Consider the following 13,642-nt stretch of genomic DNA (forward strand, 5'->3'; position numbering starts at 1 on the left):
TTATTTAAACCAATTATTTTGAATTATCTACAAAACGTCAAAACTGACTTGCACATGCAAGGTCACAAAATGCCCAGAATGTTATCAGTGCAGCAATTACTGATGTAATCACTTATGACCAAAACCTAAGCCTCCAAAACAGATCAAATAAGGCTTATCTCTGACAAAGGTGATGATGCAAATAACTGCCCAAGGGAGATTCCAGAAGAGGTTCCTAAATAATTAGAGAAGAGTATGGGAAACAACAATAGTTGATGAGCAATAAACTGAATTGATGCTCACCATGTCCAGCTTGCCAAATCAAAATCACTTTGGTAGTGGGATTACTGTAATGAAAATTATCCTTCAGGAAACATCAACAGTTACTTGTTGTGGTACCACAAAAGAGTTTTTTGAGGCTTTTATGAAACATCTTTACAAGAATGAATGCAATACATTGGATCTTGCAAATGTAAAGAACACTATTTGGTAATTCCTTGCTAATTTAATAAGTGCATAAAAGAATATCATTGAGAAGTGCATAATTCAAGTCTTCTTTTGCAACTCCCCTCACTTTTGTGATCCTACATATTGAATGTAGAGAGAGAAGGGTCACAGTAATTTTGATAAGCTAAACATTGGTAAAAATGCTAGAGAGAAAAGCTAAAACATCCAAAGGTTCAATACAGAGGCTAATTACTTTGCTATTCCATTTCTCTTATCCTCCATTATCATTTTGAATCTGTTATGAAAAACAAAAGGCAGTTCTTGCTACAGATACCCAAATCCTTCTGGCAACTGGGAGAAAACAATTAAAAGTTCACATGTACGATTCTTATTTCAATCGTCCTGCTTCTTCAAACTGTGCAAAACATTGTTCATGGGCTTCCTTCCACTACGTGTCCAAGCTCACACACTGATGCACAACTCAGTGAGCAATATAAAAATATTTCTCATCAACACCAGTTTTGATTGATTGATTGATTTAGTGTTTTATGGCACAAAGCAGCGAGGCTATCTGCGCCAGACATTTGGTAAAAATGTAAAAAAATAAATAAAAAAAATAAATGTAGTAATAGACATAAATGGAAATGAAGGTAACACAAAAAAATATAAAACCAATGTTGACACCTAGTCTACAATGTTAAGATAGAAGGCAGAGTATAAGAAGTTGTAAGGTATTTACTCTAGCAAAAAGGTAATGATCATAACCCACCAGGAAGACTAACAGGTAAGTTCAAGAACCACCGTCAATCACCTGAAGTTGGCCTTTCCAGTCCTGGTTCCGGGTTATGTGTCATAGCAGCTATTATCAAAATGTAAAAGAATAAAAGTTTTAAAAGACACTCCACAAAATCGTAATAATGAGTAGAACACCAGTTTTAAACTTCTTAACTCTTAAATGGTGGACATGGACAGTTGATACTGCTATCTACAACATTCTGCTATTTAAGGGTTAAGCAGATTACTGATTTAGTAATTATCTAGTGATGACTGACAAGATCTCTTGAAAAAAATGGCTTTGATTAGAACCTTAGACTCTTCAACAATATTGCTTGCAGATCTTTCATGGTTTGTTATTACAGAGTGATGGTAATAGTGGCAACGATGTATTTACAAGGCTAAAATTTCTTCTGCTGGGCTTCAACTGTGACTCATCTATAGTAGAAATACTGAATAATTGCTGCAGGAAAGTAAAGCTCTTCACAGTTCATTGTTTTAGAATAGTGAACCATCAACTTGCAACCAAAAGACATCTCAAATGCAATGAAAGATGTATAGCAAACAGGTCATCTTATGAGATTCATGTTGTCATGGACTTCAAAATAAAGCTGTAACTAATATATCACATAAAAAAAAAGGTGAAGCAATTTGGAACAAGAGACATTCGCTGGCATGGCATTATTGTTTACACTGAGAAATGGAAGAATTTCCAGCCGCAGAAGGTGTATTTTGATCATCTACCTGCCAAAGATAACAGAGTGCTGCTATGCATAAAGAAAGATTGTCCTAACCTTAAAGAGGTTATTTTCCAAAGTTAAAATAATATGCTATCAAAATCATTCCAGTCACTCATTACTAGCTGTTCCAGCTAACACTCATTGCATAGAGATCTTGAGATTTATTCACATGGAAACTCAAAATAAAGGTTAGTGCATGATTCTCAGTTTGCAAGAGGAATGGAAACCTCCAAGTCTCGTCTTATGGAAAACAATAATTGAGTTGCCAAAGCAGGTAGTTGTTGATCTCCAGTCAAATGGCAGTCTTCTTCATTTTATTGTGAAGGTAACTGGACACAGACAAAAGAATATAGACTTCTACCAAAGCTGAGACACAGTTGAAAGACTCTAGGAAAAGCAAATGAAGTATTCATAGGCTTCAAAATTCCTGTGCAAGGATTTCAGGAACTGTTCAGTGACATAAATTGCATTCTCTTGCCCTAATTTTTCCCTGAGGGCTTTTCAATACTTGAAGGTAAATGATGGAGTACTTGTTGATTTGAAGCCTCATTAAAACACAGCTGTTGTTTGTAGTTGATTGTTGTTGACAAAGATAATGAAAAAAAGCAGAACAAGCTTGGTTAAAATGATGAAGACCTAAAAGATGTTGAAAACAGTGCAGAAGATTATAATGGCAATTCAGACAGGTAAAAGTGTAAAAAAATTATTAATGTTCGACGTTGTACGAGTTTAACATCAGGGGTAGTACTGACACACTCCAAGGTCAAATAAGGAGACAGTTCTAGTAGAAATAGGCATTAAGGACACATCTGTTGAAGAAGCACAGTAAAATGGTAAGGTTTGGTGTGGAATCTTCAAGAGAGTAAAGTGATCAACATGAAAGTTTCCTGGTGCCAATATGGTGCCTCATACTTTTCCAATGGATTGGACTAGGCAGCAGAAGAAAGGAGAAATGTCTGAATAAAACTATACAGCATCAATTTGCAAAGATACTAAAGGGATGTTCAATCTCAGAGAAGCTGATAAATTAGAGAAGAGACCAGAGTGGACACTTCAAGAGTTGTGCAGAAGATACCCGAACAGGTTTTATCCCTTACAGTAAAGACAAAACTAAGCAACCAGGCAATGAAAACTGCAACAAGAACCAGCAGAAAGATTATAGCAGAGGCAAGGTATGCTCATGTTTTAGCAAAGGTTGTTGCCCAATAGTCTATTATTCATCCCAAAGATGGTCTCAAAGTATTTAAAGCAGTTTTCAAATAACAATAGGGGGGGGAGTTTCTTTCAATAGTTAAATCAAGAACAGGGTAAATAACCTTAAATATACGTAAATGCATTAAAAGCAAAATAGTTCCTTTAACTCTGCAACAGGGTCAAAATACTACCTACTAAAACACATAGAACAAAACTACAATTAACAAACATGTACATACTCCAGGGGCTTTAAACAAAACATCAACATTCAGCAGCTCAAGACAGTATTTTTGGTTGATAACACTGATTATTGCAAACAGAACATTTTGAAATAAATGAAATAAGATAAGTAGCGATGACACAAAAAGTCATCAAAAAAAGACAGATGGTAGAATGGAAAGGAAGAAAGACAGTAAACGAATGATAAGAGAAAAAATTAGCAGGAAAGACTGAAGTGACAAACAAAAGATGACAGAAGAAAGTCATTTTCAGAGTTACTAAAGTGACTACTGCACACCATATCACTTATGACCATCATCCAAAACTACATTTTAGTACCCTGTGTCTCTTCAACCTGTACAACTTTCAACCATTCCACCTGTAGGAAAATGCTTGCCAGGTCACATCCTATCCATCCCTATAATTCATCTATGATTTTCCAGATCTCTGCACTTATTTTTTTGAAATTAAGCACAAAGCTATATAGTGAGATATCTGTGCCCTGCCCACCACGAGTATCAAAATCCAGTTTCTAGTGTTGCAAGTCCACAGACATACCACTGGGTAGGGTTTTAAGATTTGTTAGGGATCATACCCACATAGTAAACTACTATAATTTTCTAAGGTCGAATTAGAATTCATTTGTTGAAAAATCTAAAATTAATATTTTAAGAAAAATTAAAATAAATGTACATTTACTTATACTTATTTTAATGAATCAAGATTATGAATTGTAAAATTATTACTGAAGTTACTAAAAAAAAATTGTATATTTAAGATTTTTTAAGGAAAAATAACACATTTGTATTGTTTAGAAAACAGCAACCAAATGATCAACAAACTGTCAAAATCCTTACCTTTTGTCAGCCAAATCTGTCTTATTTCCAACTAACATGATAATCACATCATTTCCTCTCTCTGTTCTAACATCATCAATCCACTTAGAGGTTTGATGAAAAGAGTTTGCATCTATAAAATAATTTGAATTTTTAAATGATACACTTACTTCAAGTCAATAGGATTTACACCTGGAATACAGTTCATATAAATAATGATTTCCTAAGTGGTGTAAATTGATGGACTGTTTGTGTTTTTTAACAAATTAATTTATACAAATTAGGTACTTCCATGTATCACTATTATTTATAAAATCTAAATGCCATCTTTTGCAATACATGGCCTAAAACAGACAAGTCACCTTGGACACCTAAGGTTCAAGTGTGACCATCCCTGATTTAGGACCTACTGACCAGAGAAAGAACAATCAGTATCTCCCATATCAGACTTGTTTTTACACTATTCAGTACCAATAAGGTAAATGTATTGCATCATATAGAATATTTTTTATATTTTTACTAATTTAAGCACTCAGCATAAACTATGCTGTAAAATGGACAGAAGAAAAAGTGAAATCAGTCAGTAGCACCTGCTATCTATGATGTAGTTACTTCTAACAGAATAACAGGAATGATTGTTACAGTTATGCAGCCTCAGTCATAAATATGAAGTGTTTTTGTGAAATACTGTGGTATCAACATTGGACTTTCCAATCTACAGTTTAGAACAATAAGACTTCAATTTAGAAATAACCATTTATCTCAAATACCAATCTATTTTCAATAAATACCGTGATATTTTCTAGTAAATATCATAAATATTGAAAGTTGGTGTCACGTAATCTGGTCAGTTTTATTAAATTATGATGTAAAGTTATCTAGTTTGTGGAATGTATGAATTATGCAAGCAAAGAGTTCGTGTTGTCCAGGATTAAAAGACGAAGTGCTGAACTGTATTTCTTAAAAACTATACTAATTATATGTGATTAGTTTTTACTAGTAAAAAAAGTCAAACAATTTTTCTTGCTGCCCTTGGTATTCAACTTTCTCCTTTTTAACAGAACCACACACACAACATAATCTAAATATATTATTTAATATTAAAAAACATTTTACAGAAAAAAATGCAGAAACTTTCACTTACTTGTAATATCATATACTACAACAGCAACTGTAGAATCTCTGATGTAGCTTGGTATCAAACTTCGAAATCTTTCTTGACCAGCAGTATCCCACAACTGAAGTCTCACCTTTTGAATTACATTATACAATATTCCAATATACAAGTATAAGGAAAAACATTTATCACTAAATACAAAAGCTATGTAGGGCTGGTTACTGAACTTGATAAAAGGAAACAAATGAAACAGTGATGGAAGTAGATGTATTACTTGATTGACCAATGGTCAAATAGCAGACTGGGCACTTTAGATTGAGACTAAAATCCCTACATTACCAGATTACTGGCAAAACAAACAGAACCAGAATTTCCAATCAAAATGTTATTATATTACACTATGTAACAATATTTTTTACATTTTCTTGTTCCTGGGCAGAAAGCATTATTTGCTAATTGCTTACACCTAAAGCAAATGGAAAAGACCTGCTTTTCTCTTCAAGCTTTGCTTTTGTGACCTGGGTATTAAAATTCAAGTTTATCCATTTTCCAGAACATTCCAGGTAGATTAAGTGCTGAGTAGCTGATAGAGAATTTTTTCGAACTTACAAGAATTTAAGAACTTTCTAGAATTTTCTAGATTTTCCATAGTAATATATATACACAGGGGCTCACCACTCACCACTTCAGTTTAGGTCTAGCTGCCTAAGTGAACATATAGACCTTTCTGATTTTATCAGAGATGGCATCAAGAATCTGCAAGCATTCTTCAGATGCATTCTGCTATTTATGTGGCCAATTTATCAAGACAAGGGCAAAAACGTACTCTGACAGCATCTGCTAAAATGTGTGAAGTCTGCAAGGCATATTTCAGCATGCTTGTTGAGGATCAAGACAAACCCTGGGCACCTCATTTTACCTGCAAGCACTGCAAAAAAACTCTAGAATGTAAGATAGACAATTTTTGCTTGCTCGAATAGTAAGATTTTATAGTATACAAATTTTAGACCTTTTAAAATTTAAATATCTTTTTTTAATTTCCAATAGTATAGAAAAAATATCAAAATATTTTGCATAAACCTCTTACATGCTAGCTGTGGCTGAAAAATTTATTCTTCTTAATAACAATTTTATTTTGCTCTTTTGCAGGATGGTACAGAGGGGAAAAGAGAGCCATTAAGTTCGCTATTCCAAGAATTTGGTGTGAACCCACTGAACACTCAAGCAATTGCTACTTCTGCATGGTGGACCCTTCCAAATGTTGAGCTGGTAAGAATGCATCTGCTATCATGTATCCAGACCTTCCATCATCCATCGCCCCAGTGCCACGCTGCCCTGAGCTCCCTGTAACCACTCTGCCAGAGAGAAGCATCCATCCTCAGAAGAGAAACCCATACTACCCCAACCAAAGAGACCTCAACAACTTGATCAGAGTGTAGCATATAATTAAAACATGATGAGAGACTATTTGGGAGCTGATACATGAAAGTTATTTACATTACAGTTGCAATTCTCAAAAAACCTACTCACTTTTAAGCATTTTTGTATAACTTTAGTACAAATACATGTAAACTTTAATTCACATGTTGAATTCAGACCTTATGTAAATGAAATTGTGCAAATTTGCTCTTTTTACATAGAAAATAGGTTAATTTTTAAATTTCATTATCCAGGTCACAAAAGCAGAGTTTGAAGAGAATAATGGACATTTTCTGTAATTTTACAACATAAGCAATTAAAAACTAGATACTACCCAGGAACAAAATTTGTGTTACATAGTGTTTAGTTTTCAAAAAAATTTATGATTGAAAAAAAATAAATAAAAAAAAATCAATTATTTTAAAATAGCCAGCACAACATCAAACCTAAATGGGCAAGCACAAGAGAGTAGAAACTAACAAAAGATAATTTACATTTAAGGTAATTATTATGTAAAACATGAATCAATCACTTGATTTTCAGATTGCCCCTGCAAGAAAAAATACCAACCTCTAAAAGTGTTCAGATGATGGGGTTTTTATTCAGTTACATCAAAACTTCTTGAACCTACAAGTTTTTCTAGCATCAGGAATAAGTCACTTAAGTTGTTTGTTTGTTCATTCTAAAGAATTTTTTGAGTAACAAACACTTTGCCTTTAAGGATGCTTTTACAATAGGAAAATATGAAAAAGTAGCAACCCATAGGCGGAGCTTAAATAACATAAAACAGATATAATTTAAAATTGAAAAATACATCAACTAAAAATTCATAATGGTGGTGGCATGTAAGCTAACATGAAGGAAGAGCAAATGAAGTTACAAATCAACCCAAAGTGAAAGTCCAACTCACCTGGAAAGGGACCAGACAAAAGTCACAATTGAAGAACATAGCAAGCCTGAGAAGGATGGGTGACAAGGGAAGAGGAAGTGTCAGTAGAAGTGAATGCAGAAATGGAAACCACAACTTTATTGGGCAAAGTGGTGCCCCAAGAGGATGCAAGAAACAGTGGCATAAATAATGGAGAGAATATGCAGAAGTAGATGAATGGGAGATAAACATAGAGGGAAAGGGACCTCCTAATCCTGACTAAGATAAAGATGGGGAAATGGGGACCAAAACCTAGGAAGCTTGGAATGCAGTTGGGTAGCAAATGCATTCAGTTCCAGAATATCCACCAGATTCAGGGTGTCAGGTGTATGATATGCCAACAAGTGATTGTGATGGCTGTGGGTCTAAAACAAAAAAAAAATCTCGACTAAATACCCCCTTGTTCAGTGAAGGAGGAGACAACCATTTTGTTGTTCAAATGGAACATAACCAACAGTGAGCAATTCCAACAGATTAGTATGTAGAGATAACCAAATGACAAATCAACAGCATGTTCAGATACACAGTCCAATCCAAAAGAGAAGCATCCATTAAGAGGTGCACCCTGGAATAAGAAGGAAGAAAAACACCCATTGTGGAGTTATCCCTGTCTAACCATCAGACAAAGACCACAAAATGAGGTTCTACTTATCTTGTAAAGCCCACAAAGTGGGAACAAATGGGAATAGAAACCTGGCTGAGAAGGATCTCTGTTGTATAATATCCTAGCAAAGATTCAGAACTTCCTCAAAAAACCTCTGGCTACAAATGGAGTTCTGAGGCCAAGCCGAAAAACCTGACCTCCACCAGACCTATACTCACAACATAGCTACCAGGAATGCAGAAAATGTTAAAGGCATTGACAAGCAAACTAACTGAGAAGTCACTTGGGAAGGAGAGGAACAATAGAAACAGGTGCTGGACAAGGTCAAAACAAACAGAAAGCCAATGAAAAGAGAGATGTGCAAACTTGCAAACTCAATTCTAGACTTCAATGAGTGAGGAAGACCATCAAAACCATTTTGCCTTAAAAAGAGCCACGAAGTCCTGAAAATAGGTTGAGGAAAAAACACACGAGACAAAACAGTCCTGACCTGTCGGAGATGAATTGAAGAAAGGGAACAAAGGAGAGTGGATAACATGAGGAAGATACAGGAAAATTAATGTTGAAACATATCACCAAAGTAGTAGGATAAGAGGCAGGAGTGAACCCAAATACAGGGAGTCGAAAAAATTAAAAGTAGATTTGTGTTAAGCCAGATCATGGTCTTCCATATGACATGGGGGTTAAGGGATCAGACTCCAGATTGTAACAGATCCACAAACCTATTGGAATGAACTACAATATCAAAATCCACAGGCAAATCAGGAGCCTGCACAAAGGTAGCCAACTCCTAGTAGACCAATGCTATAACATTTCCCACTGAAAACTGTAGGCCTGAAGCCATGAGAATCCATTTCTTGGTTCTTTAAAACAAGGTCACTTGTAAAAGTAACAGCAGTGATAGTAGCTGTATTGTAAAACTCAATCCATTTCAACAAAAAATGGAAGTTGAAATGTTCAAACAGGGAGCTCCAAAAAATCACATATTATAATAAAAATACAATGCATATTTGAACTAAGATTTCAGAACACAGTTGTACCAAATGTAAAGTAAATACAAGTTCTCATAAAGAAAATAAGGAAATGATTTAAATTCCTTAGATGAATGCATGAATAAAAAAATTGCAAACATCTTAATTGCAATTGAGAAGTAATTTTGGGATAAGCTGCACTAGGAACTTTGTTGTACTCCTACTGGTGGAGCATTGTCGTATGCTTATTTGCATACTATCAAGCAACTGCCTCGTGTGAAAACATGAGGATAGGTGGGAGTGCCAAGGTTAGCAGCAAGTGAAAATCTGAACATACAGTGGGCAGAAAAAGTTGTGGAAAGATATTCTGTGAGTAGAGGTAAAGATATCACATCAGAATTGTGCTTTAAAATGTGATAGTGTGTTTTTTGTTTTGTTTTCTATTCATCAAGCTGACTGGCTTAGACTTAAACAAAACATTTATAATACATATAAGGTTGTTATAGCCTTTATCATGTGCAATTATAAAAATATTTCCTTTAGAGTGATAATTGAAATTCTTATAAATAAACACATGTTAACATACATACTGTTCTAACTGTATGGTAACAAAAGAACGTAATCCCACCTACCGTTCGATCCTCTAAATACATTGTTTTGGAAAGAAAATCTATTCCTATTGTTGCCTGAGAAGAAAAACAGTAAGAAAAATTATATGCACTTCAAGTATTTAGCAATACCTTTTCTTAGCATTTCAATATATATTACTTTTAAGTAACTGAATATTACATGCATGATACCATACTACATTTATTGTACTAAAACAATAAAAACTCAAATATTAAACATGTTCATACATTTTCAAAAACTGTTTTTACTTTTGTACTGCATCTTTCACATATAATATATCAAACCAATTTATTTCACTTTTATATCCAATAAAACACTAGCAAAAACTGGTTTCACAAGAACTAACCTATTATTTCAACATGTACATTAGCCAGTTTAAGCCACAGTACAACAGTAGTCCTGCACATTTGCATGCATTAACTAACAATGACAAAATAGGTGGTACTATCTGTAATGCCTTTTAGTTGTTCATATTTTCAATAATATTTCAATAGTTGTATTTCATACACATACATACATAAACATATATATATATTCTTTTTCATTAAAATAAAATTTCTGACAAACTACAGGGTGTTTGGAAAGTCATTGTGCACTTATATATTTATTAACAGACAACTGCACAGTGACTTTCCAAACACCCTGTACTTCATTAATTTTTGTTACATATTTAACAAAATATTATATTTAAATACCATATTGGATAGCTAAGACTGCATTGAATCTGGCTTATTTCATTATTTCACAAATATCTAAATATAAGGAAATTAAAATCTTTAAAACTTATATAAATGAAACATTTCAGTCTGTATGCGCATAACTTGGAATGTAAGGTCTCTTGAATGTAACACCTTATACCGATTTCCAATAAACCACAATTTATTTAAAGCTTCCGGACATGTACATTGTTTTGGAAGGTTTTCACAGCATATAATCAACATACTTAAAATTAAATTACGCCTCCATATATACGTTCAGAATATGTTCCCTCGTAAAAATACTGATAATTTATAAACCTTTTCTCTTATGTTGAAACTGATGTAATGCATATCTTCTTAACCAAAATGATAATAAATGAATAGACAAACTCACCTGGTAAGTATTGTCAAAACTGTCATACATAAATCTTGTAATCAGTGATGTTTTCCCAACTGTAAATAAAGCACAACACTAATAATTATTTATCTTTATAACAAAACACTGAAAAAAAATTAATGTATTATTTTTAAATTATCCGAAGAACAAATTTTAACCCCAAAAATATGACTGATTAAAAAATCTACATTTGCATTTTTTAGTTGAAACAGATTATTTTACTTACCAATGATCAGACATTAAAGAGCATCCTCTTCCACAAATTATATCAGTCTTTCAAAAACATTAATAGAATGTAAAGCAAAACCCTATACTGCTTGTTGTATTTGTTATATAACAGTATGAACTAATAGTTTGCTTCAGATATATATATTATTATTGGCTTAGAAATTAACATACTTTCAGCAATCATGATTATTTATATTAAAAATGACAGAATTTAAAGAAAAAAAACAACACCTATCATGTCTCACTTCAATAAAGTGCAAGATGTTTGTAGATTTTATTAAAGCAAACTGAGCTCACCCAAAGACCCACCAAGTAACAAGAAACAGAGCAGACTAGAATAACATTATTTTAACAGAAGTCCATCCTCTGACCAAAGCAAAAGCAGAAGTCCATATCCATATCCTTTAAGGATTGATCAAATATTATTTGGTGAAATGTATAATGAATATTAAAGTAACTAAACTTTACTACAGATTGTTTTGTAACCTAAGTGACAAAAAAATAAAGAAAAAGACAACTGACAGTAAATTCCAAATGATCTGTTGGATCATAGGGCAAAGCACAATAACAAATATTCAAGTTAAAAAGTCCACAGTCTAACTGATAAACTGACAGAACTTTAATAATGAAGTTTAGTTTTAATTTTAGCTCAGTGTCTTATAAAAGTTTTGGTAAAAACCCTGAAAAGCTCCATTTTATGTTTTCCCATGTTATTCAATGTAAAAGTTCTTCTGAAGCTTGATTTGCTCCAAAATTCTCTTGGAAGTTAAGCTAAAGATATGGTTGTTTAAATACATGACTTAAGGATTAAAATTATAAATTATGTGCCATTATAAAATAACAAATATCAAGCAGAATTAATATTGACAAAATATGCCCATAATTTTCAGATAGCTTCATTAAATATACTAAGTATAGTCAAGAGTGTCAATCAATTTTATTTATAGAAACTAACAGCACAGATGTTCAAAACATGCATATGAAGGGGGAAAAAAATTACATTGTGCTAGTTACAATAACTCGTACTTTACTGATTCGTCATGGAAAGTAGAAAACAAAATTCATCTTTGTATCATATTAAGTCTTAGAGCTATAGCTTATTACATAAACTAATGTTTTTTTACAATTTTGGGTTTTCAGGTGATGTTACTGCCTCACTATGCAAATCCTAAGAAAGATAAACATGGTTTGAGACCATTTTTGTATTATGTGAGATTAATTCAGTCAGTGTAGCAAGTTTCAGCTTTCTACCACCATTACTCTTTCAGCTTTAAGCAGCCAAAGTTGCCCAAAAATGTATTTGCCAAAAATAAAAAAAATAAATTTTACAGGGCTGTAAATCAGAAACTATTAGAGATATTGATCTAATCTTTGACAAGTTTTCATTATATGGGTAGATAAGCACATGTGAATTTTTTCAAGGCATTCTGAGGGGGTCACCTCAAAAATTTTCCAAAATCTGGATGATTTGACATGGAATGACCCTAGTACAAAAAAAAAAAAAAAAAAAGAGACAAACATCTTGTAACAGGCAAAAAGACTCCACAAACACAATGATCAGTGACAAAAGCTATTTACATGTTAATCACAATACAATCAAGAAAAACCTCTATAAATGAAGCCAATGGAAGAGAGATTCACCAAGATAAGGATTCTAATCATACCACCTTTTCAACCATCATATATATCACTGTGAAAAAGTTTTAGAAACCTTCAGGGGTTAGAATACAGAGAGAAAAAAACAACAACATTGGGTGTAATAGCTTGCATCAGTCAGTTTTCAAGATGTAGTATCTAAAATATAATCAACATGCACAGATAAACATCATCAACAATTGACAAATGCAAACTGAAAGACCCAAAATGTTGTCTACTAAAGATGAACAATCTACGAAGACAAGCACTGATTTGACAACAGAATTAGCATAAAATTCAAATGACATCACCCATTCATCAACAGTCCGAAGGTCATTTTGAAAGTCAAGGCTTAAAGGATGTTTTGCAGTAAGAAAATATCAATTAAAAAAAAAAGAGGAGACAAGACTAAAAGGCTAAAATATGCACAAGGACACAAAAAGTCAATTACAGGACAATGATCAAAAGGTGCTTTAAGATGCTTTACATGAAGCCAACAGTCAAGCATGGAACAGGTTAAATACATGTACAGAGTGAAATATTCTCAGAGTGTTGGAAAACTGCTGGTAAATTGACAGCAGTCAGATACAAACAAATCTTAACCCACCATACTATCACAACTGTTATATGTCAGAACTTTATCCTGCAGCAAGATGATCACCCAAAGAAATGCATCTGGGATAATTAAAGTGTATCTGCAAAAGAAAAAACAAGCTGAAGTCCTTCAACATATAGAATGGCCTTCTCAATATCATGGAAACTGTACAAGACTTCACAGATGGAGAAAAACAGCAATCCAAGCAGCTTAAATGATCTTTGAAAGGTC

The 13,642-nt window shown here is 33.2% G+C and overlaps 1 protein-coding gene across 2 annotated transcripts in view; it reads right to left on the reverse strand.

Annotated features, from left to right (window-relative positions):
- The window catches only part of LOC143256654 (ras-related protein Rab6), a 28,771-nt gene that overhangs the window by 13,389 nt on the left and 1,740 nt on the right, over window positions 1–13,642 (reverse strand). For both annotated transcript variants that reach the window (XM_076514144.1, XM_076514142.1), the window contains exons 2-5: window positions 10,951–11,009; window positions 9,861–9,914; window positions 5,334–5,439; window positions 4,211–4,322 (exon numbers count right to left, since the gene is read on the reverse strand). In XM_076514144.1, coding sequence (XP_076370259.1) covers window positions 4,211–4,322; window positions 5,334–5,439; window positions 9,861–9,914; window positions 10,951–11,009 — 331 coding nt within the window. The remainder of the gene's footprint in view (window positions 1–4,210; window positions 4,323–5,333; window positions 5,440–9,860; window positions 9,915–10,950; window positions 11,010–13,642) is intronic.

Source organism: Tachypleus tridentatus, chromosome 7 (genome assembly GCF_004210375.1).
Source record: "Tachypleus tridentatus isolate NWPU-2018 chromosome 7, ASM421037v1, whole genome shotgun sequence".
Taxonomy (NCBI): Eukaryota; Metazoa; Arthropoda; class Merostomata; order Xiphosura; family Limulidae; genus Tachypleus; species Tachypleus tridentatus.